Source organism: Scyliorhinus torazame, chromosome 17 (assembly GCF_047496885.1).
Source record: "Scyliorhinus torazame isolate Kashiwa2021f chromosome 17, sScyTor2.1, whole genome shotgun sequence".
NCBI classification, from domain to species: Eukaryota; Metazoa; Chordata; class Chondrichthyes; order Carcharhiniformes; family Scyliorhinidae; genus Scyliorhinus; species Scyliorhinus torazame.
The window spans coordinates 72,212,216-72,239,591 of NC_092723.1; the positions used below are offsets into that span (position 1 = coordinate 72,212,216).

A 27,376-nucleotide genomic window follows, 5' to 3' on the forward strand; every position below is an offset into this window, starting at 1 on the left:
TTCCAGATTAAATAAAGTTTATTAAAATTCCGGGCATTTTTATTGTTTTATTAAAAATATTTCTTATTCTCCTCCGTTTTCACATTTTCTCTCAAATTTACACCCACCAGCAACAAACAATAATCAGTAATAAATATGTCAATCCCCATATCAATAACAATGATCCCGTCCTCCCACCAAACCCCAAACATTAGCCTGCATGTTCACATAAACAAATGACAAAAAGGAATCCGGAATCACCCATAGTCACCATTAACACACACCGCCCCCAAACCCCCCCCCCCCCCCCCCCCAAAACTAATGTTCGATGTTATCCAGTTCTTGAAAGTGCATAATGAATAATGCCCATGAATTGTTGAACCCCTCCATCTTTCCCCTCAGTTCAAACTTAACCTTCTCAAGAGTCAAGAATTCCAACAAGTCCCACCGCCAGGGCACAGGGAGGAGAGGTTGCTCTCCATCCCATCAGGATCCGCCTTTGGGCGATCAACGAGGCGAAGGCTACAACATCTGCCTCCGCACCCGTTTCCAACACTGGCTGGCCTGACACCCTGAATATGGCCACCCGGGGTTTCCGGGTCCAGTTTCACGGGCACCACTTTAGAAATTACCCTAAAAACCTCCTTCCAGTAATCCTCTAGCTTTGGACAGGACCAAAACATATGAACGTGATTTGCGGGCCACGCCCCCGCAACTTTCACACACCCCTTCTACTCCTTCAAAGAATCGGCTCATCCTCGCCCTCGTGAGGTGTGCTCTGTACACCACCTTCATCTGTATCAGCCCCAACCTCGCGCACGAGGTGGAGGCATTCACTCTCCGGAGCACCTCACACCAGCACCCCTCCTCCATATCCTCTCCCAACTCTTCCTCCACTTTGCTTTGATCCCTTCCAGTAGTGCTTTCTCCTCTTCCAAAATAGCTCCGTAAACCGCTGACATTACCCCCTTCTCCAGCCCCCCTGTCGTCAGCACCTCCTCCAGATATGTGGAGGCCGGCTCCATCGGGAAGCTCTGTATCTCCTTCCTGGCAAAATCTCGAACCTGCATGTATCTAAACATTTTCCCCTGCTCCAGCCCATACTTCGCTTCCAGCTCCTTCAGCCCTGCAAACCGACCCCTAAGAAACAAATCTTTTAGTGTCTTAATCCCCTTCTCCTCCCATTTCTGACAGTTTCCATCCCACCTCCCTGGCTCAAATCTGTGGTTCCCCCAAATCGGCATTTCCCTTGACCCTGCCCCCAACCCGAAGTGTTGGCGAAACTATCTCCAAATTCTCAATGAAGCTATTATTACCGGACTCCCTGAGTATTTCCCCAGGGCTATCGGGAGCGGCGCTGTTGCAAGTGCTTTCAATCCCGGCCCCTGCATAAACTCTCCTCCATTCTGACCCAGCTCCGCCTTCTCCACACTCGCCGCCCAGTAGTAATACATCAGGTTCGGAAGACCCAAACCCCCTGCCTGCCTTCCCCTCTAGCAGCGCCTTTCTAACTCTGGCTATCTTCCCTCCCCATATGAACAAAGTAATCCTTTCCTCAATCTCTCTGAAAAAAGCCTTTGGCAGGAAAACGGCAGGCATTGAAAAATAAACAGAAATCGAGGCAACACGTTCATTTTAACCGTCTGTACCCAACCCGCCAGTGACAGAGGGAGACCATCCCACCTTGCCAGATCAGCCTTCACTCTCCCCACCAAATTAGAAATGTTGTACCTATGGAGCCCCCCCTACTCCCGGGCAACCTGCACCCCCAGGTACCTAAAGTGAGTCCCTGCCCTACGGAATGGCAGCCCCCTCACCCCGGGCCGAGACACCACAAAATACTCACTCTTGTCTAAATTCAGCTTGTACCCTGAGAAAGACCCAAACACTCGAAGCAGCTCCAATATTCCCCCTATCGACACACTCGGTTCCGACACGTATAACAGCAAGTCATCGGCATATAAGGACACCCTATGCTCTATTTCCCCCCCCCCCACCCGGCACTATTCCTTTCCATACCCCCGAACTTCTTAATGCGATGGCCAACGGCTCAATAGCGAGTGCAAACAGCAGGGGGGACATAGGAGATCCCTGCCTAGTCCCACGGTGGAGAGAAAAGTATCTCGAGCTGATGTTGTTTGTGCAGACACTCGCCCTCGGTGCCTTATATAGCTTTACCCAATTCACAAATCTTGGTCCAATCGCAAACAGCTCCAGAACTGCCATCAAGTACCCCCATTCTACCCGGTCGAACGCCTTCTCAGCGTCCAATGCCACAACCACCTCTGTTTCCTTCCCCTCTGCCGGTGCTATGACGACGTTCAATACCCTTCTAACGTTTGAAAAGAGCTGCCTCCCTCTCACGAACCCTGTCTGATCTTCACCTATCACCTTCGGGAGGCACTCCTCCAGCCTACCCACCAGTACCTTCGCCAATACTTTTGCCTCCACATTCAGAAGCGATATGGGCCTATACGACCCACACTCCGTCGGATCCTTATCATTTTTTAGCAACAGGGAAATCAATGCCTGCCCCAAAGTTTGCGGCAACACCCCCTTCCCTCTTCAAACATCCCCACCATCAGGGGTGCCAGCTTATCCTTGAATTTTTAAATAATATTTCACCGGAAACCCATCCGGCCCTGCCACCTTCCCCGACTGCATCTTCCAATCGCATCCTTTATCTCCTGCTCCACTATCGCTCCTTCTAATGTAGCCCTGTCCCCCTTCCCTAACCTGGGGTACTCCAACTCATCTAGAAATTCCTGCATCTCACGGTCTCCCCCAGGTGGCTCTGACCTGTACAACCTCTCTTAAAAATTCCTCAAAAACCTTGTTAATCAGATCCAGAGACACCACCAACTTCCCTGCCCTATCCCTCACCTGAACAATTTCCCTTACCGCTGCCCCCCTCCGGAGCTGACCTGCTAACATATTTGTAAAACTGCACCCTTGCTCGTCTCAGTTGGCGCACCGCCTTCCTGGTAGATAGTCGATCAAAGCTCGCCTGTAGTTCCTTCCTCTTTTCCAGCTTTGCTGGCTCCCCATCTTCTGCATAATTCCTATCCACCTCAAACATCTCATCTATTACCTTCTGCCGCTCCAACCTCTCCTCTTTGTCCACCTGGCCTTAAACAAAATCACCTCACCCCTCACCACCACCTTTAGAGCCTCCCAGACAACTGCCTTCGACACCTCACCCATACAGTTAAAACCTACATATTCCTTAATTACCTTTTCAATTTTGTCACAGAACACTTGGTCCCCCAAAAGTCCCACATCTAATTTCCACCCCGGCCTCTGCGCTACCCCCTTCTCCAGTACCATATCCACCCACTGCAATTGCCGAGTTTTCCGACCCCTTAACCCCAGCCAGCAAAGCCTTCCCCACCACGAAAAAGTTGATCCGCGAGTATACCTTATGGACTGCTGAGCAAAACGAGTACTCCCGTTCCCTCGGGTGCAGAAACCTCCAAGGGTCCACCCCTCCCATTTCCACCATTAGCCCAGCCAATGCCTTCGCCCCCCCTGATGGGACCAGTGAGCGCGGCAATGACCTGTCCAACCTTGGCTCCTGGGCCAAGTTCCAGTCCCACCCCCGCACTATCAGTTTGTGTGTATCCAAGTCAGGGATGTCCCCCAACACCTTTGCGAATCCCACAATGTCCCAATTAGGACCAAATACACTTAACAGTGCCACTAACCCCCCCCCCCCCCCCCCGCCCTGTCACAATCACCCCCCTGATCTGCAACCACCTTCTCCATCTGGAAGCGTACTCTTTTGCTGACCATTACCGCTACCCCTCAAGCCCTTCCGTCAAATAGGACACTTTTATTGTTGATTCACTTCAGGCCCTTGCTGTTTGATATGTGGAGAGCTAATATAATTGCGTGTGCGTGTTGGCGGGAGGGTAGTCACCCATGTCCTGTTTCTGGATATGAAGGGTGTCTGCACCCCTTTTTCGTTGGGGGGGGGGGGGGAAGAGGGCCTGTACTGAGGCAGGTGGGGGTGGGCAAGGGGAGAGGGTCTGGCTGTGAGGGTGGCTGCCTGTCTGTCCACATGTGGATTATTTAAAGCCTTGGCCTCGTTTCTGTCCACATGTGGACAGAAACAAGGCCAAGGCTTTAAATAACTTCACCTCCATTTCCTGATTCCAGTAACCCCCCACCCCTCATGCTTGGGAGAAAATGTCAGCGCTTCCATCGAAGTCCTGGATGTCCGGTACTGACTCGCAATCCGCCAGATAAAAGACCACGAATAATTCCTGACCAAACAAATCTCGGATGTGCTAAAGTAGGAAACACACAGGAAGCAGCAGTGAGGCTGTGGCCTTACCTCGGCCTGTTGTTTGGGGCTTGGGGTCATGTGTATTTTAAGGAGTTTTTGAGTATTTCCTTTGGCAGCCTCTCTTGTCTTTAGGGAGAGGATCCAGGGCGATGCAACAACATCAATTAATTTCGCTGATTGCACAAGTAATTTAGGCGAAAATTAATTTGGGCTATTTATTCCAAAGATTGGTCTTCATTCAGGAGCAGCTATAAATATCCTTGTATCAGACATAAAGACAGATCCTGACTGCGTTTGCAGGCTGTTTTGAAAATAGCACTGAAAACGACGCAGATAATCAGTGGAACCGATGATCAGTCAATACTGGCCCAGGCTGAGACGTGTCGTATGATTCGCTGGCCAGAATATCGTCAGAATTTATCTTCAATTTTCTCCATTGTTGTGATCTCAGTTTAAAAAAAAAAAAAATAACAAAATTTAGTGTACCCAATTCTTTTTTTCCAATGAAGGGGCAATTTAGCATGGCCGATTCACCTAACCTGCACATTTTTTGGGATTGTGGGGATTAGACTCATGCAGACACTGGGAGAATGTGCAAACTCCACACGGCCACTGGGAGAATGTGCAAACTCCACACTGACAGTGACCTGGGACCGGGATCGAACCCGGGTCCTCAGCGCCATGAGTCAGCAGTGCTAACCACTGCACCACTGTGCTTCCCTATCGCAGCAAAGATAGCTGATTGATTTAACAGCAAGCTCCTTTTGTAAGTAAGCTTATTTGTCATTCTGGCCTCCCCATGCCAGAAGATGTTCTCTTTTTCCAATCCCAATATCTTCCCCCCCTCTTCACTTACTAATTACTAAGTAATTTTTTCGTGTTCCAGCAACCAAAATTTGCATTATTATAATTTGACGTCTCAATGTGGGAAGTGTGGAGTTGCTCTGGATGAATGATGTAAGATGGGCCGTCCTCTATAATGATGACATTCTCTACAGTACTACGGCATGTGCAGGATGCCAAATAAGAGGCCCTACCCTCACCCACCGATTGAAACACTGCACGTGACCTCATCCATACACTGAACCCCATCTCTGTTCATCTTCACATGTGTCTCTTTCTGTGCACACCCCAGATTCTGGATGAAGTGGACAAAAGAAGGGAGATTTCGCCAGCCCTGGTCTATCCTTTCATGCGCAGTGTGATGGAGGCTCCATTCCCAGCACCCGGGCGAGTGATCACAGTGAAAAACTTTCTCCCAGGGTCAGGAAATGAGGTAAAAAGCAGTACATTTACTCGGATACAGTCACCTGGAAGAAAGATAGTGCGGAATGGTGGGCTAGGACTTCAGGGGTAGGCAGGCCAAGGTGGGAGGAAAAGATGGGCTCGGATTATGAGGCGGAGTGGGGGTTGGGGGGGTTTGCGGGATGCTGTGTGGGGGTGGAAGGTCTAATGAAAAATGTTTGCTTGCCCCCATTCCTAGACTTGACGAAGTATACATTTTTAGAAAGCGAAGTATATTATTAACAGTTGGTAAATTATTAATCTAGGGTGGATAAATGGGAAGGAGTAGATGTCATGTATTTGGATTTCCAAAAGGAATGCGATAAGATGCCACATAAATGGTTAATACACTGGATAAAGAGCTTGTAGTGTTGGGGGTGATGTGTATTAGCACGGATGAGAATTGACTAACAGGAGTCTGGATAAATGGATAATTTTCAAGTTGCCGAACTGTAACAAATGGAGTACTCCAGGGATCAGTGCCTCAACCAATTATGATCTGTATTAATGACTTGGTTGAAGACACTGACTGCATTGGAGCAGGATTTGCTGATGATACAAAGATAGGAGTTTGGAAAGCAAGATGCAAGGAGGATACAAAGCGACTTCAAATGAGCGATTTAAATAGCTAGGCAAATGTTTAGCAGATTACGTATAATGTGGGAAAATGTGAACTTTTATAAGGTTTAGAACATAGAACATACAGTGCAGAAGGAGGCCATTCGGCCCATCGAGTCTGCACCTGCCCACTTAAGCCCTCACTTCCACCCTATCCCCGTAACCCAATAACCCCTCCTAACCTTTTTTGGTCACTAAGGGCAATTTATCATGGCCAATCCACCTAACCTGCATGTCTTTGGACTGTGGGAGGAAACCGGAGCACCCGGAGGAAACCCACGCAGACAAGAGGAGAACATGCAGACTCCGCACAGACAGTGACCCAGCAGGGAATCGAACCTGGGAGCCTGGCGCTGTGAACCAGCTACCGTGCTGCCCTTGATCACTTTGGCAGGAAGAATAGAGAAGCAGAATATTATTTAAAGGGAGAGAGACTGCGGTACAGAGGGATTTGGGGTCATCGTACATTAACCACAAAGTTAACATGCAAGATACAGCACGTATTTGGGAAGGCAAGTAGAATGTTGGCCTTTATTGTAAAGGGGAGGGGGGTGGAATATAAAAGTAGGGAAGCCTTGCCACAACTGTAAAGGGCATTGGTGAGACCAGGGAGGCGGTGGCATAATGGTATTGTCACTGGACTAGTAAACCAGAGTCCTAGCATAATGCTCTGGGGACCCAGGTTCAAATCCTGCCACTGCAGATGGTGAAATTTGAATTCAATAAAGAAAAATCTGTAATTAAAAGTTTAATGATGACCATGAAGCCATTGACGTAAAAACCCATCTGGTTCGCTAATGTCCTTTAGGGAAGGAAATCTGCTGTCCTTGCCTGGTCTGGTCTACTTGTGACTCCAGATCCACATCAACGTGGTTGACTCTTAACTCCCTCCTCAAGGACAAGAGGGATGGCCCAGCCTGCGTCGCCTGCATCCCATGAATACATTTTTTAAAAAAACACCTTGGAGTAGTGTGTACCGTTTTGGTTTCCTTCAGGAGGGATATGCCTGCGATTATTCCTGCTCACTCCTGGGTTGAAGGAATTGTCTTAATGAGACAGGTTCAGCAGGTTGGGCCTATGCTCGCAGAGTTCAGAAGAACGAGAGGTAATCTTCGTGAAACATAAAATTCTGAGAGGGCTTGACCGAGTCGATGCTGGGAGGATGTTTCCCCTCATGGGGGAATCTAGAACTAGGGGACACATTTAAAAAATATTAAATTTAAGCCCGGGGCAAGGAGGAATTTCTTCTCAGATTAGTCTTTGGAATGCTCTACCCCAGCGAGCAGTGCAGGCTGGGTTATTGAATATATTCAAGGCTGAGATTTTGGATCAGCAAGGGACAGGTATGAAAGTGAAGTTAAGACCACAATACGATCTTATTGAATGGCAGAGCAGGTTTGATGGGCTGAGTGGCCTACTCTGCTCATATTTCTTCCGTTCCCATGTATTCAGAGTTAGTAATTTATTAAGAATTCAGGGCAGTCAATAGGCGTTTCATATAACAATTGCAGGTCAGGAACATAACCCAAATTATTACATGCTTTCTAGTGGGGGAAGTAATTTTCTTTCCACTTTTTCCTGCAGTGCGCTGTTTTTCGGGAATTGCTGAGCATTGCTTGTGACAGCCATTGGCTGACTCATTTCCTCAGGGCAATGTCTTGACCAATCAGGGTCAAGCTGCCTGGTTTAAATTTCAAACCATGCTTGTCAGTTAACTGTTGGTCACCAGCGACTGGTACATTCTCCATTGCAACGCCTCTACCAATCCAGAGTCCACTTGCCAACCAGCCAGCACACTCTTCTTGTACAGGCCAAATTGTTGTTTTCCTCCTTTATTTGTAATCTAGTGAAGTGTCCTGATGAGTGCAAGATGAAAACCTTTGACATGTCTCTGTTTTTCAATACTCAAGTTCTGTATTACCAAACAATTATTTGAACACATCAGAGCAAAATGAAGGATAGATGTATTAGTAATTCTGTAGTTCTACCAATCCCACCTCAGTGACAGCTTCTAATTTTAATATTCAACAGGAGAATACTAATCTGTAGAGACCACTGGGAATCAGTCCTCACTGTCTGATTTCCCTTCAGCAGGATGATTTATTAATGAGTTGTCTGCCTCTCTGAGACCTGCTCCTGCTCACCTAGGCCTCGTGGCTGTCATCGCCATGGTAACTAGATAAAATGAGCAACACCGTTTACTGGGAAGTTAAATTCAAGCAATTCTCTTGCATTACTTTGTTCTTGATTACACTGCCCAAGCCCATCGATGGTATTATTTTCACTTCAGTAGGGACTTTATCGAGAAAGGAGCAACACACACAAACCTCGGCTTAAACGTTTCTTGTCTGAGAACTCAGTGCGCACACTCCTGTCCTGAACTGAACCTGGAGCAAGTATTCCTGCACGCAGTCTCTCTTCACAACAATGTGCATCTACTCACTCTTACTGGCCACCAGTGACAGCTGCTGTTACTATCACTATCGGTGGTTACCATGGTTGTGAAGGGTTACTGTCGTACGGTTGTATGTTATAGCGGGCCGGAAGCCCCTCCGTGTGGCCCCAGGAGCGATTGTTAAGATGGCTTGGTGAATTTGAATATCTCATCAGCAGACAGATTCTACAATCAGAGCCTAGGTTTCTCCCATGTTTGCTGCTGATAGGCTCATCAGCAGCAAACATGGGGGAGAAACATCTGTGATTGGAGGGGCAGTGACCACGGCAACTACACTTATTCGAAGATGGAGAGAGAGACACAGGAGCTCATGGGGCCTCTGTTCCCCACGCTTTCCCCTGGGCAGGCTGTGTTCCCTAGCTGCCGGTGCTCTGGCCTGGGTTTAATTATCAATTGTGGTTTTTGTTTTGCTCAGCAATTGTTTTTTTTCATACGTCAGTTTTTAAAATTTCATATGTAATGTGTCAAACCTTATCTTTCCAAAATTTGGTCATTGGCCCCCCTGGAGTGTGAGGAAAATTTAAATTGAGGAAAGGTTGGACAAGCCTGGTCTACAGGCTGTATAGTTGAACAATAAATGTTTATTCATAACACATCACTATATACAAGTTAGAGTCCTGACTTGGTGCTATCTTCATGCTGACTTCTACAGACTCACTCCTACAATTTGCAACTCCCATGTGACTCTCTACACCATCATGTGGACATTGCTGTTTCGCCAGTTCCACATTAGTCCTCACGTTCCGCCACATCCTCATAGTACAATTACTGTTGCTTAGTACCCCACAGTTATCATCACTAGTTACTTTTCATTCATTAAAGGATGTGGACATCGCTGCCTAGGCCAGCATTTATTGCCCATCCTTAATTGCCCTTGGGAAGGTAGTGGTGCTTTCATGATCCGCTGCAACCCGTTAAGCTAAGGCCGTGTCTGTCAAGTGGATATAAAAAGTTCCATGGAACGGTGATGTGCTGAGCAGATGCACATCAGGTGGCTCTCTTCGAGAACATAACCGAGGAGGCACTTTTAGGTGAATTTAGCCCAAAGACCCAACAGCAACACGCCCTCAATCGAGAAACGGAAGGAACAAAGCCAGCATGTCTGAAAATGGGAGCTCGAGAGGCTGAAGGGACGGCAGGAGTGGAGGAAAAGTCACGAGGAACAGGCGGCCGAGCCGGCGGACCCATGAGGCAAGGGAGCCCTGGCCACCCAGGAGAGGGGGAGACCGATGCCCCGAGCATCATGGTCAGCGGTGTCCTGGACAGGGCACCAGTGGTTCTGGTAAACGTGACCCAAAGGGTTCCCGGCAGACTTGGACAAAACGTTCACACCAACCCTGGCCCACAGCTACAGGAAATGTTTGCAGATTCGCTGGAGGGGGGATGCTAGTGGTCAGGGACTTTTACGTATGGGACAGACGCACAAACCGAGACAAATTAATGGAAGAACTGGAGCTGCTGAAAGAACAAGAGCTCCGGCACCTACAAATCAAAAACGTTCTCCGCAAGGAGATGATGAGGTACCCTAGGGCCCCGAGAGACACTTTACTGGGCACAGACAATAGGGAAAAGGGGTGCTCTGGGGACATTTACGGACGACTTCTGGAAAGGGCAAGTACTACACTGGACGGAGCTAGGCAGAAATGGGAGGATGAACCCGAGATGGAAGTGGGGTGGACTCTGGAACGAAGCACTGAATAGGGCCAACTCCGCCTCCTCCTGTGCAAGGCTAAGCCTCATGCAGTTTCAAGGGATGCACAGAGCACACCTGACCAGAACCCAAATGAGCAGGTTCTTCCCAGAGGTGGAGGACAAATGTGAACGGTGCCAAGTAGGCCCGGCCAACCACGCCCACATGTTCTGGGCTTGCCCCAGACTTGTCGGGTTCTGGACAGCCTTCTTCGAGGCAATGTCCAAGGTTTTGGAGTTAAGGGTGGAGTCGTGCCCGAGAGTGCCTGTCCTCGGGGTTTTGGACCAGCCAGAACTACACATGGGGATGAGGACCGATGCCCTGGCTTTTGCTTCCTTAATCGCACGCTGGAGAACCCTGCTTGGCTGGCGATCAGCAGCACCAGTCACAGCTGCAGACTGGCTGGCAGACCTATCGGAATTTATACACCTGGAGAAGATGAAGTTCACCATCTGAGGGTCGGACGGGGGCTTCCACAAAGTGTGGGGGCCAGGGGGCCATTCATCAGCCTGTTCCAAGATCTGTTTGAAGCCAATAGTGACTAGGAAGAAAGGGAGGAGGGGGGGACTGATGTGGGCAGACAAGAACACACAGAACAGAGCGAGCAAGTGTGGGGGGAGGGGGCAAACAAGCAAAGAACCCTGGGAAGTATTGGGGAGAGTCATGGAAAAAGAGTAAAGGGGAGAGTGGGCAGAGAGCCCTGCACTCCAGCAAAGCCACAAGGACAACAGCAGGAATCCTGTAAGGAAGGAAAGGAGTATGGCAATACGACACCCAGGGGGTGGTGCCAGGAGGGAGTCCGACTACCAACGGAGGAGGGGGGAGGGCCAACAAAAGGAGTGCCAGTAAAAGTGTATCTAAGAAATATGTGCTTTATATGTCAAATTGTCAAACTGTTAAAATTGGAAAATGCCAATAAAAATATCTAAAATAAAAATAAAGTTCCATGACACTATTTCAAAGCAAAAGAAAGAGTTCTCACTGCCTTGCGTGCTATTTATCCCTTCCATCAACATCACCAAATGCGATTATCTGGGTACTATCATATTGTTGCTTGTGGGAGCTTAGTGTGCACAAAATGGCTGCCATGTTTCCCTTCATTGCAACAGTCACCGCAGTTCTAAAGTAATTAATTGACTGTAAAGAACTTTGGGATGTCCAGAGGATGTAAGAGGCACTATAAAAATGCAAGTCTTTCTTTCCTTGGAGGGTTAGATGAGGCATTGTGCTAGAGCTGTGTAGGTCTCTGTTCAGGTTACACCTCTGGCCCTGTGTTCACAACTAGTGACCGAGGTGCAAGTGAAGAGCGGAATCCTGGGAGCTGCATTGAGGAAGGGTTGAGGGGCTGTTGCTCCGGATCTTGAGAACTGAGTTATGAAGAATGCTGAACAACTTGGGACTTGGAAGGAGGCTTTTGAGAAAAGCTTGTATAGATCCATGTTAGAATAGAAAATGTTAATCCTGACTTTCTAATTTGAGTCAAATCCCAGCTATGGGACTAGGACAGACAGGTACGACTAGGAACAGGCAAATGTGTCGAAACCAAAAAGCATTTCTTCACTCAGTCCTGATATATGGTTGCCTTTGGTGGAGAAGTGGGAGCAAAGACTCTGAACTCCTCCAATAGGTAGCCAGATACTGAATTGGAAGGGCCATAGATTTCTGTGCAAGGATTAATGTTGTAACACTGGCATCATTACTGCTATGTTGGCACACACTGACACAAAGCCACTCTCCCTCAGGTGATTGAACTCTGTAGGCCCACAGATTCGAGACTGGAACACGTTGACTTTGAATGTCTCTTTGGCTGTCTCAATGTCCGGCATGTGATCCATGTGTTTGCCTCATTGCTGCTGGAACGGAGAGTGATTTTCATTGCAGACAAGCTCAGGTAAGGAGGTGAAATCAACACTACTCTTACGACACCCTGGGCTAATGTGTGGTCAATTCCAGCCCCACTTGGCCCAGAGTCACAACACAAGTGAATTAAACAATAATTTTATTTGGAAAAAATACCCTAAGGGCAGAATTCTCCGGCTGCATTCGCCCGGCAACCGAAGAATCCCGCCCGACGTCAATGGAGTTCTCCATTGTACACGGCTCACCCGTGACGTTCTTGAGACGGGTGTGGTGAGAGATTCCAGCCCTAAGTCTTTGGCCCTTGGCTGCCTAATAATTACAGACACCAGGATTGTAAATGTAAATACAGTTACTTTTTATTTAACAAGAACTGTGATGAAATATACATCAAATACAACTGGTTAACTATCATCTAATTTCTAATTCTCTGCTGTAACTTGCTCCCCACCATCTCTATGAAATACACACACAAACAACACACACACGTAAGACAGACAAACGAGTGGAAGAAAGGGGTGAAAAAAAATTAGGGTCAAAGGAAAAATAATCTTTGTTTCAAATCGGTATTTCTGGCACCTCAATCCTCTTCAGACTTTGTTTTCAGTTTGAGGTTTTTACTGTAGATTCATTCAGGTCCCTGTAGTTTCAGGAATACAGCACCCACAGCCTTTTTAGAGAGAGAGATCGATCTTTTTTTGTCTGCAGCCTGTAATGGTTTTTCTGTAGATTCATTCATTCAGGTTCTCTGCAACTTCAGGAATACAGCACTCAGCCTTTCTGAAGAAAACACGAAGGAGAGAGAGCGAGAGTACTTGTTCCTGCATTTCCAGGAGTCAAAATGAAACTCTTTGGGACTGTGAAAATCATTCCACTGGGACAGGATCCAATCACCACCCGTTACCGGGCAGAGTACGGCCTTTTGGTCCAATTAATTGGCCCCCCAGCCAATCAATCAAATTGAGTTCCAGCCCATCTCTCTCTCTCTCTCTCTCTCTGGTGCAAAAAGTCTGAAGCTCCTGTTCAGCCTAGCAGAGTGTTCTCTCCTGTAACTTCGGAGCTCCTCATTCTCTCTGCTGCTTAAAGATACACGTCCACTAATCACCCATGGATAAAAATGATAACGGCAACAAAAGAAAGGGGAAATAAGGGAATAAACAGGAAGGACCCTTGTACACATTGTGTGGTACTAATAATGTCCGCCCAAACTAAAGGCTATAAGCCAGTCACTAATAAACCAGCAAGGAATTCAGGAGAAACGTGTTCACTGCGAGAGTGGTGAGAATGTGCAATTTGCGGTCACAGAAAGAGTTGAAACAAATTGCATTGAAGAAGCCAGATAAGCACATGGGAGAGAATGGAATAAAGAATATGGTAATCATACAATCCCTACAGTGCAGAATGAGGCCATTTGGCCCATTGAGTCTGCACCGACCCTCCGAAAGAGCACCCTAACTAGGCCCACTCCCGCCTCATTCCCGCAACCCCACCCAACCGTTGGACACGAAGGGACAATTTAGCATGGCCAATCCACCTAACCTGCGCATCTTTGGACTGTGGGAGGAAACTCCGGCGGAGCACCCGGAGGAAACCCATGCAGACACTGGGAGAATGTGCAAACACCACACATGCAGTCACCCAGGACCGGAATTGAACCCGGATCCCTGGCACTGGGGCAGCCGTGCTAACCACCAGTGATGGGATTAAATGGATTTTAGGGGGAAGAGAGACCCATATACAATCAAGTATAGTGCAGTTTCAATGCGTCAATTTCTACCTAATCCTGTGTGTTGGGATTCTGCAGACACTTTATATAGTATAGTTTGGCATCATAATTAGAGCCAATACTACCTCTGACCATGCAATAATAACCATGCTGGATTCCTTTATCCTCTTCCTTATCAAATTTAAATCTTGTTCCCATATTTATTTATTTCCTGAGACCCGTGCAATAACTGGTTTTGGCCTCTACCCTGTTGAACTAACCAGCTTTCCGCCTGAGTTTTGAACAAAGAAAGTATAAATTTGTCTGCAGAGTTGCTGGTATTGCCTCTAAATTTCCAGTGACCTCATTAATACACAATTCTGCATTAACACTCCCCCTAAGGTATTCATTCTCCTAATTTGCTGTGAGCAGTCTCACAACACATCCATGTTGTGTATTCATGTTTGTTCTTAGAACAAAGTCACTTTGAGTTTGATCACGTGATGTACTGATGATGTAATCGGCCGTTTGGGCGGGTTAACATCTATTCTAACAGCCTGTGAGAAAACAGCTTTCCAATAAAGCTCTTGCTTGAACTTTTGTGGTCTGTCCATTGTGTCTCTGAACAAAGAACAAAAAGCAGGACAGCACAGGAAGAGGACCTTTGGCCCTCCAAGCCTGCACCAATCATGAAGCCTGTCTAAACTAAAACCTTCTGTACTTCCGGGGTCCGTATCCCTCTATTCCCATCCTATTCATGTATTCGCCTTAAATGCCGCTATCGTATCTGTTTCCACCATCTCCCCTGGCAGCGCGTTCCAGGCACCTCCCACCCTCTGTTTAAAAATAAAAAACTTGCCTCGCACATAACCTCTAAACTTTCCCCCTTGTGCCTTAAACCGTGCACCCTAGTAATTGACTTTTCCACCCTGGGAAAAAGGATCCGACTATCCACTCTGTCCATGCCACTCATAATTGTCGTTCCAGTGAAAACTGTCCGAGTTTATCCACCCTCTCATAACTAATACTCTCCAGAACTGGCAACATCCTGGTAAACCTCTTTTGTATCCTCCCCAAAGCATCCACATCCTTCTGGTAGCGTGACGACCAGAATTTTTACACAACATTCCAAATGTGGCCTAACCAAGGTTCTGTACAACTGCAGCATGATTTGCCAATTTTTATACTTAATGCCCTGACCGATGAAGGCAAGCATGCTGTATGCCTTCTTGACTGCCTTATCCACCTGCGTTGCCACCTTCAGTGATCTGTAGACATGTACGCTGTCTATCATTATTCTCTGCTTGTTAATACTCTTAAGGGTTCTTGCATTTACTGTATAATTTCCACGTATTAGACCTTCCAAAATGCATGACCTCACATTTGTCCGGATTAAACTCCATCTGTCATTTCTCCGCCCAAGTCTCCAACTGATCTATAACCTGCTGTATCCTCTGACAAACATCTTTATAATCTTTATTGTCACAAGTAGACTTTTATTAACATTGCAATGAAGTTACTGTGAAAAGCCCCTAGTCGCCACATTCCGGCGCCTGTATGGGTACACAGAGGGAGAATTCAGAATGTTCAGATTACCTAACAGCGCGTCTTTCAGGACTTGTGGGAGGAAACTGGAGCACCCGGAGGAAACCCACGCAGACACGGGAGAATGTACAAACTCCATACAGACAGTGACCCAAGCCGGGAATCGAGCCTGGGACCCTGGAGCTGTGAAGCAACAGTGCTACCCATTGTACTACCGTGCTGCCTCTTCACTATCTACAAATCCACCAATCTTTGTGTCGTCTGCAAACTTACTAATTGGAACAGCTACATTTTCCTCCAAATCATTTATATATTCTGCAAACAGCAAAGATCCCAGCACTGATCCCTGCGGAGCACCACAAGCACCCTTCCACCACTACCCCCTGTCTTCTATGACCGAGCCAGTTCTGTATCCACCTTGCCAGCTCACCTCTGATCCCATGTGACTTCACCTTCTGTACCAGCTGCCATGAGGGACCTTGTCAAAGACTTTACTGAAGTCCATGTAAATGTAAACAACATCCACCGCCCTCCCCTCATCAATCACCTTTGTCATTTCCTCAAAAAACCCGATCATGTTAGTGAGACACGACCTCCCCTTCACAAAACCATGCTGCTTATTGCTAATAAGTCCATTTGTTTCCAAATGGGAGTAAATCTTGTCCCTCAAGAATTTTTTCCAATTATTTCCCTACCACTGACATAGGGCTCACCGGCCTATAATTTCCTGGATTATCCCTTTCTTCCCTTCCTAAACAAAGGAATAACATTGGCTACAGGTGCTGTCCCAGAGGACAGGAGAATAGCCAATGAGGATACAAAGATTTCTGTCATGGCCCCAGCAATTTCTTCTCTTGCCTCCCTCGGTATTCTGGGGTAGATCCCATCAGGCCATGGGGACCTATCCATCTTAGTGCTTTTTAAAATGCTCAACACCACCTCCTTTTTTATATCTATATGACCCAGAACAACGACACACCCTTCACTAGACTAATCATCCACCAAGTCCTTCTCTTTGGTGAATATTGATGCAAGGTACTCATTTAGTACCTTGCCCATTTCCTCTGGCTCCATACATAAATTCCCTCCTTGAGTGGATCAACCCCTTCCCTGCAATACCCTCTTGCTCTTTATATATGTATAAAATACCTTGGGATTCTCCTTAATCCTGTTTGCCAAGGACTTTTCATGACTGCATGACTTTAGTAGTGTGCAAGTCTATCCTTTAAAAACACCACAAAGAAAACTGATGAGATTGGAACCATGTTGGCAGACTCCTGGAGTAGAAAAAGAAATGGAAAAATAGTCAATCAATGCACAGACATCTAAAGAGGATTAAGAAACGAAAAAACCTTCACTGTATCAAAGCTGGCAATTTGGGTGGGGGGTGGGGGTGGGGTCTAAAAGCAGCAACCATCAAAGGAACCAAACCGCACCAAACAGGGAGGGGGGGGGGTCGTCTTTCAACTTCCTGTGAAGTCTGGTGCAACAAGGAAAAAGAGAGACTTGAAAACTTGCGGTGAAATAGTGGAGATATTGCAGGACCATTTCTCACCCTTGGCCATCGACAAAAGGTACAAGTTCCATAAACATAACCAACAAGATGGCGAATCAATCACACAATTTGTAGCTACTTTGATGAAATTAGCTGAATACTGTGAATTTGGAGATGTCTTAAACAACACCACTAGAGACAGGCTAGTATGTGGGTTAAGCGAAGCTATCCAGAAAAGGCTGTTAACGGAGAGAAACTGAAACCTAAATAAGCCTTTAGAAGTTGCGGTCTCTATGGAATTAGCAGCTAAGGAAGTCCAACAATTAAGTTCGAGCACTAAAATCCATAAAATTTCGGCTGAGACCCGAACACAGACAGAGGTTCAAAATTGCCATCGATGTGCAAAAACTAGGCATACAGCAGCTGATCGCTGGAGTAAATATGCAAGAATAGTGGTAAAATGGGGCACGTTGAACGTGTGTGCTGGAGGAAGAAGCAACATATTTCAAACAAGAACAAAAAGCAAGAAACAAATCCATCAAGTGAAGAAGTGAATAGAGGGAAGAGTATCCGTGTGACACGAAAAGGGTGCAAATTTGAGGGCGTCACAAACTGTCACTGGGTCACTCCTTTGCTGGATGGTCAACTGGTGAAAATAGAGATAATACTCTAATCTTATACCAGACAAGTAGTGCCATTGAGGGGCTGTCTCGATGTAAACGTGCAGCTAAACCGACAGACCGTAGACTTGACCCTGCATGTCATTAAAGGTAACTATCCATCCCTAATAGGGAGAACCTGGCTGGAGAGATTCAAGCTAAACTGGGCCGAGGTGAATCTCTCTCTGAGTCCCAAGTAGGCCAACCCAAAATCCTAAAGGAACAGAAAGTAGCAGCTGCTGAAAAAGCTCTCAAAGCAGCTGTGGCCAAGGCTCAGGCTAGCAGTGCTGTGACCAAGAGGAAAAAGGCCCAGCATACTGTAACAAATGTGGTTCAGGATCGAGAAACAAAGGATGAAGAGCCTACGGAAGATGCTCATGAATGCTTTGACAGAAATGAAGGTCAAAAGTACACTGAAAAATTTGGCGACTATGTCCGGGATGCATTTCCATGCTCCCTCAGTAGATTCCAAATCATAGAGAACAAGAACTTGAGGGGCATTTCAAAACGCTTGACCATATTGGAAAGCGTGTTTAGTTTGGGAAAAAGTTGCTGACTGCCTTCATGCATCAAAGGTCATGAAGAATAAAAAGATTGCCGATCGTAAACAACGGCAACAAAAGGAGCCAGCACAGAAACTCGTGAAGAATATTGGGATGGAAGTTTCTCCAGATGACCAAATGAAAAGAGTTGGCGATGCTCAGAGTTCAGTCTCCAACACCAATATTCCTTTCCTATTTCATACTGTGCAGCAGCGTCTGAAGTCCAATCAACAGCAAGAGGAATTACCGTAACTTTACTTCACAATCCAATCCTAAAGGCTAAATTTGATATGTTCTTAAAGGGTGAGAAAGGGCAACAGCTTCAACTGGAGAGGTTGGAGGTTGCATTCCAGAAATGCAAGGGTGAATGAAACCACGAGCGGAGAGAGGCACGCCACAATCTGGAGATAGCTGTGCCATGAGATTCAGGTAAAGGAGGCCCTGCTATGCAGCCTGGAGGGGTAGCAGTTGGCAACTAAAAATCAGATCAGCCTGGGGCAAGACCTAAAGAACTAGCCTCTGAAGTGAAAGCTCTGAAAAAGCAGTTGAATCAGGCTGTATGACGTCAGAGCAGGGCTAAATGCTGCATTTCATACAGGTCAGGAAGTATTGGCAAGGAACTAGCAAGAAACTATACCACCAATGAAGTGTATACCTACTGTTATAATAGCACAGACAGGGCTGCTCTCCTAACCATTCAAACCCAGACAATATTGTGTGGAGAAGACACACTGAGCAACTTTTAGCAGCTAGAACAAGGTTGCCACAGACCGAGTTAACCGAGAGTCCGCAACAAGCTGCCAAGTGAAGACCTGTACATACCTGATAATACCTGAACCTGATAATACCGGAAACAACCGTGGAAGGCAGTGCCTCAGATAAGGACATTTCTACACCAAGTCGGCCTCCAAATCCTACGTTGACTCCGGTTAAGGTGACAATTGGACGCCGTCCAAACTAAAGGTAACAGTCAGTACGAAATGCAGACACCGGAGGTTCACCAGCAACTTACACAGAAATCGACATCCTCCAAAACGTCTAATTTATTGACTGTTGTGTTTGTCACTTATTCATATTGTAAATTTTCTAAAAATCTTTTTATTCTCCACGATTTCATCAAACAAACAACAAAGCAAAACAAAAAAAGCAACAATCTCAAGAAACCGCTCCATCGATACACAGTCTGATATATCAACTCGCACATTCCAAGAATAAGTTACAAAGCTAAGAAAATGAAACCCCCCCTCTTGCCCACCAACACCGCTACCCCCCTCCCGAGCCCTACTGTCGAACCCTGAATGGAATACCTGGCTCACCCAACCCATCCTGAGCCTCACCTGGTCTTCACCCTCAGATGGGTCTCTTGCAACAGCGCCCCTCCCCACCACACTCCCATTCACTAGCCAACTTAAGCTTGCTAGTGCGGAGGCCCCGGCCCAGGCCCCCTCCTTTCTGTTCCCTCCCCCATGCCCAATCCCTGAAAAAATACCCATCAGATAAGCAGCTGAACAAACCCAAACGAATCCCAGAAAACTGCGAAAAATACCAACCGCTACCCTTCCCAAACAGGCAACTTCACACCTTTAAACCACTAATAAAAAGCAAGAAACAAAACCATAAACAACCTTCCGCCACCCTACCCTCGGTCCAGGACCCAACCCCATTCCCATTTCTCATGTCTGCCCCAGTCCTCCGCCTTCACAAACGCCTCAGCCGCCTCCACCACCTCAAAGTTAGAAGTCCTTGTGGTTGTGGCTCACCCTCAACTTCGCTGGATACACCGCGCCGAACCCCACACCACTGGTTTATGTGCCACCTTCACTTGACTGAAGGCCGCCCGCCTTCTCGCCAGTTCTGCAGGTAAGTCCTGGTATATACGTATACCAGCGCTTGCCCATTGCATCTCCCGCTTCTGTTTCGCCCAACTTGGAACCACCTTCTGCACATGGTACCTGTGAAAACAAATTATTACCGCCCTTGGCAGTTCATTCATCTTTTTAGGCCCCAACGACCGATGAGCCCGATCCAGTCATAACGGGAGGGACCTTCCCTCTCCTCCAGTAGCTCTGCCAACATCATGGCAATGTACTTAGTTGGCTCGGCCCTCCACCCCTTTGGGCAGACCCACAATTCTTGGGTTCTGCTGCCTAGACATACTTTCCAGGTCCTCCACCTTCGCTCTCAGTCCTTTGTTGGCCTCCTCCACAGCTCCTCGACCATTGAGGTGAACTGGTCGTTATGCTGCCACAAGGCCTCCTCCACCCCCTTCAGCTTCTCTCCCTGCTCCCGCATCTCGGCGATGTCTTCGACCGGGGCAAGCACTCCTCCAACAATACCTTAATTGCTGCCATCATTTCCCTCCTCATCACCTCCATGTGTTTTGTTATGGGCCAGGGTTTAGAGACCCCAAAGTGTATCATGGAGTTCACCTGACCCACAACTTTTACTAGATTATGGTATGGGGAGCACACGGCTCACTCTACAGGTGTGGTGCAGCAGAAATGGAAAAGTATTTTTTAAAGCAAAACAATGTTTATTCTATGAACTCAAGTTAACCTTTTTAAAACATACAGTGACCATCTCAGCAACCATCAATTCAAATACAACCCGCAAAGAATACAACAAAATATAATCCTTAAGTTGTCCTTTTAACATCCATAAGACTTAAAAAATAACTTTTAACAGAAGCACGTCAGGTTAAAGTCACTACTGAGATCAGTTATTAGTTTTAAATCACTAAAGGATCGATTTACAGTTTTTAGATTACAGAGAAAGAGACTAATACTCTTCTGACTGTGACTGCAGCTATCCAGCTCTGAAAACAAAACTAAAACTCACCCTGCAGCAAACAGCCTAAAACGAAAGTAAAAAGCTGACACAGCCCAGCTCAACCCCCTCTGACATCACTACAGTAGTAAACACCCATTTCTTAAAGGTACACTCACTACAGATGTTTATATACACACCCATTTATAAACACCCATCTCTTAAAGGTACTGTCACATGACCGTTTGGTAAAATTCTTCTCAAATTCCCTGGCCATCACCTCGGTCTTCTCTACTGTGAAGGGTGTGGCCCCACCCAGCGTTTCAACCTCCGTCATCTTTCGTGCTGCCGGGTTGACCCATTCGCTCAATGTCGAACCTTCGCTTGCCCCCTTCTTCCCGATGGCTTTCTTGTTTTTAGACATTCCTCCTCCTTCCTCATGTCTTCCTGCACCTGCTTGTCTAAAAACTGTCCCTGGGACCGGGCATTAAATTCCGAAAAACTGAGCCTCGAGCAGGAAGTACCCAACATGCCAATTCCACCTTCATGCCGCCACCAGAAGTCCCAGATTGTAAATTCTGATTGTTAACGTATATTGTATTTCATCGCAGGAACCTCTGATGTGAAGGGGGAGGAAAATGTTGTGTATTCGTGTTTGTTCCAATTTGGGACCAGGTCACTTTATAAGAGTCTGCCTGTAGCCACGTGTTCAACTGCTCTCTCTCCCTATTGGTGGAGGATGGCAAATATTCAGCCTGGAGCCCAGTTACCAGTGGCGTACCGCAGGGATCAGTTCTGGGTCCTCTGCTGTTTGTGATTTTCATTAATTACTTGGGAGTTGAAGAGTGGGTCAGTAAATTTGCAGACGATATGAAGATTGGTGGAGTTGTGGATAGGGCTGTTGTCGGCTGCAAAGAGACATAGATAGGATGCAGAGCTGGGCTGAGAAGTGGCAGATGGAGTTTAAGACTGAAAAGTGTGAGGTTGTCTATTTTGGAAGGACAAATATGAATGCGGAATACAGGGTTAACGGTAGGGTTCTTGGCAATGTGGAGGAGCAGAGAGATTTTGGGGTCTATGTTCATAGATCTTTGAAAGTTGCCACTCAAGTGGATAGAGCTGTGAAGAAGGCCTATGGTGTGCTAGCGTTCATTAGCAGAGGGATTGAATTTAAGAACCGTGAGGTGATGATGCAGCTGTACAAAACTTTGGTAAGGCCACATTTGGAGTACTGTGTGCAGTTCTGGGTCGCCTTATTTTAGGAAGGATGTGGAAGCTTTGGAGAAGATGCAAAGGAGATTTACCAGGATGTTGCCTGGAATGGAGAGTAGGTCTTACAAGGAAAGGTTGAGGGTGCTAGGCCTTTTCTCATTAGAACGGAGAAGGATGAGGGGCGACTTGATAGAGGTTTATAAGATGATCAGGGGAATAGATAGAGTAGACAGTCAGAGACATTTTCCCCGGGTGGAGCAAACTATTACAAGGGGACATAAATTTAGGGTGAATGGTGGAAGATATAGGGGGGATGTCAGAGGTAGGTTCTTTACCCAGAGAGTAGTGGGGGCATGAAATGCACTGCCTGTGGAAGTAGTTGAGTCGGAAACATTAGGGACCTTCAAGCGGCTATTGGATAGGTACATGGATTACGGTAGACTAATGGGGTGTATATTAATTTGTTCTTAATCTCGGACAAAGGTTTGGCACAACATCGTGGGCCGAAGGGCCTGTTCTGTGCTGCAGTTTTCTATGGTCAAGTGACATATTGATGATGTCATTGGCAGTTTGGGTGGCTGGGCTAACAGTCAGTCTATTCTGGCAGCCTGTGAGAAAACATCTTTCCAATAAAGCTCTTGATTGTCTGTACCTTTTGAGATCTGCATGCCTATCTAACCCACATGCCAGGGGAATGTCTATTATGTCTTAATGGTCGTGTAATGAGCATGTGCTTCGGTAACCCCCTTTCTGTTTCATTTTCCCCACCGTGCCTTTGAGTCACGCTGAATCTCGTCAAATTTATTGTAATCGTGCCCCTGTTCAATGATGGGTGGCTTTACCCTGTCTTTCTCTTGTGTTCCAGCACCCTCTCTAAATGTGGGCATGCAGCTGTGGCCATGCTGTACCCATTCACCTGGCAGCACACCTACATCCCCGTGCTTCCGGCTGTTATGATCGATATCGTTTGTTCTCCCACTCCTTTCCTTATCGGAATTCATTCAAACTCGGTTGCTCTATTGAATGACCTGCCCATTGAAGAGGTGAGACCTTTGCAAATGATCGTGAGGTTAGGGCCTGGAAATGTAAAGTGCCAATCACCAAAGAGAAACGTTAAATCTAATTTTACTCAGAAGTTCAATAATAAAGTGTCAACAAAATTGTCATACACACCATCCAAAGAGGGGTTGTGCTGTCAGTCTATGAAGGTATCTACAAAGGTGGGAGGTTATGAGTTCAGTCCGTGAGTTCCTTAATAGGCAGTGGAGGGATATTCTCCCTTTGTTGATCATCAGGCGTGATGAAAAGTTCCTGTCTATGTCCGATGATTGGTGATTACATGATCTTGGATACCTGAACACAATCGCTGGGGGACTAACATCCAGCTGTGCGTTTGGTTTGGGATTGACTGGATTCCAGAATTGGCTTTCCCTCAGTCTCTCGCAGCAACTCGTCACCTTGATGCTGAGATCTCAGTAAATCCCTCCTTTCCATCTTTGTTTGTCAGAGAGAGCTCTGTACTCGCTAGCTGTCAGTCAGAAAGTTGTGGGCACAAGTCCCACTCCAGTGACTTGAGAGCAAAACCTCGGCTGACATTCCAGTGCAGTCGTGAGGGAGTGCTGCACTGTCAAGAGATGCCTTTCCATTGGACACAAAGTTAAACTGAGGCCTGGTGACCACCTCCGATGGATCTGAAAAATCCCACAACACTATATTGAAGTATCGGCGAGTTATTCCGAGCCAATATTTTTTCCTAAACCAACAATCACAAAAAGCAGTGATCTGGTCTTGTTGTCACATTGCTGTTTGTGGGACCTTACTGCAGTGTGGCCAACGTTACAATACAGTGACTACATTTCAAAAGTACTTTATTAATTATAAAGAGCTTTGGGATGTTCTAAGATGGTGGAAGGTACTATACAAATATAAGTTCTTTAAATTCGCACTCAATTGTTGCGGAGTCTGAAAGATGACCACAGCTATTAATGTTTAATGTGCAGTCCAGGGGTTCCGTGGATTGAGTTTGCTATGTGCTAGCAGAAAGTGGATATCCCTGAAAGAGGAGAACTCACTGGCTAACTATTATTTGTCTATATCCCAGGTGCTGGTGGTCGATCTGTGTGCCGACAGATTCTTGCGGCAGGTGAGTGCAGTGTTGCTTCCATGTGTGAGAACTGGGCTGTATCTAAATCTTGTATACCTTATCATCACTGGGTCAGGATCCTGGACTCCCTCCCTAACGGCACCATGTGTTACTCACAACCAGGAGCACGGTGGAAGAATCAGTCCAGTCTGGTCTTTTGGGGTCAAGCTGGAATTGAACCCGGGTCCCTGGTGCTGTGAGGCAGCTGTGCTAACCACTGTGCCGCCCCATGCGTCATGATAAATTCCAGCTAGTTTCTCCTTATGGTACCAGTAGAACATTGCGGGGCCCGGCTTTAACTGAACGCAACCTATTTTCTACATGACGGACCTCACAGAAAAACACCATACCCTTGACACATCATTCAATCCGTAAGCACACTTGTTTAGTTTTCATAGTTTTCCTTCTAAGTCGGAAGTGGTTAGCACTGCTGCCTCAAGGCACCGAGGACCCGGGTTCGATCCTGGACCCCGGTCACTGTCCGTGTAGAGTTTCCACATTCTCCGTGTCTGTGTGGGTCTCACCCCCACAACCGGAAAAGATATGCATGGTAGGTGAATTGGCCATGGTATATTGCCCTTTAATTGGGAAAAAAAAGAATTGGATACCCTAAATTTTATTTCAAAAAATTGTTTTCTTTCTAAGTCACTAGCTTCTTTGAGCGGTTTCAAAAAAACTTTTCCCCTTGTAGAAACGCAGCTTTTATGGCAATAGGTTTGCATTCCCAGGAGTACGATGCCAAAATAGCCAAAAATCTTCAAACTCACTTTCCCTACAGGAGGTGACTCCGCTCAGACATCCTGATTCCCCCTAATCTATTTTTAAAGCCTTGGGCTCCAAATCTTGCTTTGGCCTTATACCTGCCATCTGGGAGTCCCTTTTCTGTACAGATCCACCAGTGAGAAAAAGCTAGCTGACTCTTGTCAGTGTATATACTCCGAACTCCTTCCAGCTTTCTAACTCTGTTTGGCTTCCTTTATTAGCTTATTTTCCAATTTATTACCAGCTGGCAGCTACTAAAATCTCTCGGTCATGAGGACTTCTACTTCTATTGAGATTGTAAGCTTGCTCTCTCGGCCTCATTCCCGTTAAACTACAACCTCTGCTTAAATCCCTGTCCCTTTCCGGACTACTGTGTCATCTTTCTCCCATAGGAGCAGAATCTCATTCGCAATTTATTTCTGGGGTCACGGCCACTTTTGGGTTCAGTGTCAGAACTAAAATTCTGTTTTTTTGGTTTCCACATCGTTACATAGTTTCCCAATCCATAGATCCTGCCTCTTGACCGTCCTTCTGCACATTTAACCAATTTATGTATTTTTCAGCGGTTTTTCCCACTCTCCCTGTTACAGTAGCCTCCCTTCTGGTTTCTTTTGGCATCTGTGTTACCTTTGTGCCCACTTTAGGTAGTTGTCCTTTTGAACAAATAACGTCATCCTGTGCCTCAATATTACTGTCTCCCATCGTCTGCCCCTCATGACTACCCAGTGTCTGTGAATGTAAAGTGCATGGTGCAGCCTCACCTTCTATGTGCTGTTCAGGATCTGTGACTGTATCGTCCGTACCAATCAACAGTAAAGAATGTAACCAAACAAATGATTCCTGTGTTGTACCGTTACTTATTTCCCATGACTCCCCCTTGCCATTCCTTTCCACTCATTTTGGCTTTCCCTTTGATAATATACTACATCCCCTTGCCGAAATTGTATCCACAGTGACCTTGTGTGGTGCCGTAGGGCTTGCCAACTTCTATCCAACACCTCGACTTTAATGAAAGCTTTTCTGTCTACAGGCAAGGCATTCAGGTGATCAGAAAAAGTAGAACTAATGTTCGTCCCTTCTAGAGTGGGAGGGGGAATGGTGGTGGCATCTGTTAGCACGGAAGGCAACTTTGGATTCCTCCTGTACACCAACTGGTATGCAATGTACCTTCTGGAGTTCAGAATAGAAACCTATAAAATTCCATCAGGACTAGACAGGGTACATGCAGGAAGAATGTTCCCAATGATGGGAGTGTCCAGAAAAAGGGGTCACAGTCTGAGGATACGGGGTGGTTTGTTTCAGACCGAGATGAGGAGAAATGTTTTCACCCAGAGAGGGTTGGCTTGTGGAATTCGTTACCACAGGAAATGATTGAGGCCAAAACATTGTATGTTTTCAAGAAGCAGCTAGATATAGCACTTGGGGTGAAGGGGATCAAAGGATATGGGGGGATGGCAGTATTAGGCTATTGACTTGGATGATCAGCCATGATGATGAATGGCGGAGCAGACTCGAAAGGCTGAATGGCCTCCTGCTCTTTTCTATGTTTCTATGTACCCCACAACCATTTGCAAAGCGTTATTTGCATGCACTGTCCATGCCCAACTTAATTTTGTGCAACATAATGTCTATTACTGCATGGTTTCTTTCACAAAGAAGACCACCATGACTTTTGGGCCTGGCTCTACCCTCATCCCCGTAACCTTCAACATTAGAACATAGAACATTACAGTGCAGTACAGGCCCTTCGGCCCTCGATGTTGTGCCGACCTGTGAAACCACTCTAAAGCCCATCTACACTATTCCCTTATCGTCCACATGTCTATCTAATAACCATTTGAATGCCCTTCGTGTTGGCAAGTCCACTACTGTTGCAGGCAGGGCATTCCACGCCCTTACTACTCTCTGAGTAAAGAACCTACCCCTGACATCTGTCCTATATCTATCTTCCCTCAATTTAAAGCTATGTCCCCTCGTGCTAGACATCACCATCCGAGGAAAAAGGCTCTCACTGTCCACCCGATCTAATCCTCTGATCATCTTGTATGCCTCAATTAAGTCACCTCTTAACCTTCTTCTCTCTAACGAAAACAGCCTCAAGTCCCTCAGCCTTCCCTCATAAGATCTTCCCTCCATACCAGGCAACATCCTGGTAAATCTCCTCTGCACCCTTTCCAATGCTTCCACATCCTTCCTATAATGCGGCGACCAAAATTACATGCAATACTCCAAATGCGGCCGCACCAGAGTTTTGTACAGCTGCAACATGACCTCATGGCTCCGAAACTGAATCCCTCTACCAATAAAAGCTAACACACTGTACGCCTTCTTAACAACCCTCTCAACCTGGGTGGCAACTTTCAGGGATCTATGTAC

General features: G+C 46.6%; 1 protein-coding gene across 4 annotated transcripts in view; it reads left to right on the forward strand.

Annotated features, from left to right (window-relative positions):
- LOC140393945 (DENN domain-containing protein 2C-like) overlaps positions 1-27,376 on the forward strand; it is a 253,665-nt gene that overhangs the window by 203,592 nt on the left and 22,697 nt on the right. For all 4 annotated transcript variants that reach the window (XM_072480624.1, XM_072480623.1, XM_072480626.1 and 1 more), the window contains exons 13-16: positions 5,403-5,543; positions 12,057-12,205; positions 22,961-23,138; positions 24,197-24,238. In XM_072480624.1, coding sequence (XP_072336725.1) covers positions 5,403-5,543; positions 12,057-12,205; positions 22,961-23,138; positions 24,197-24,238 — 510 coding nt within the window. The remainder of the gene's footprint in view (positions 1-5,402; positions 5,544-12,056; positions 12,206-22,960; positions 23,139-24,196; positions 24,239-27,376) is intronic.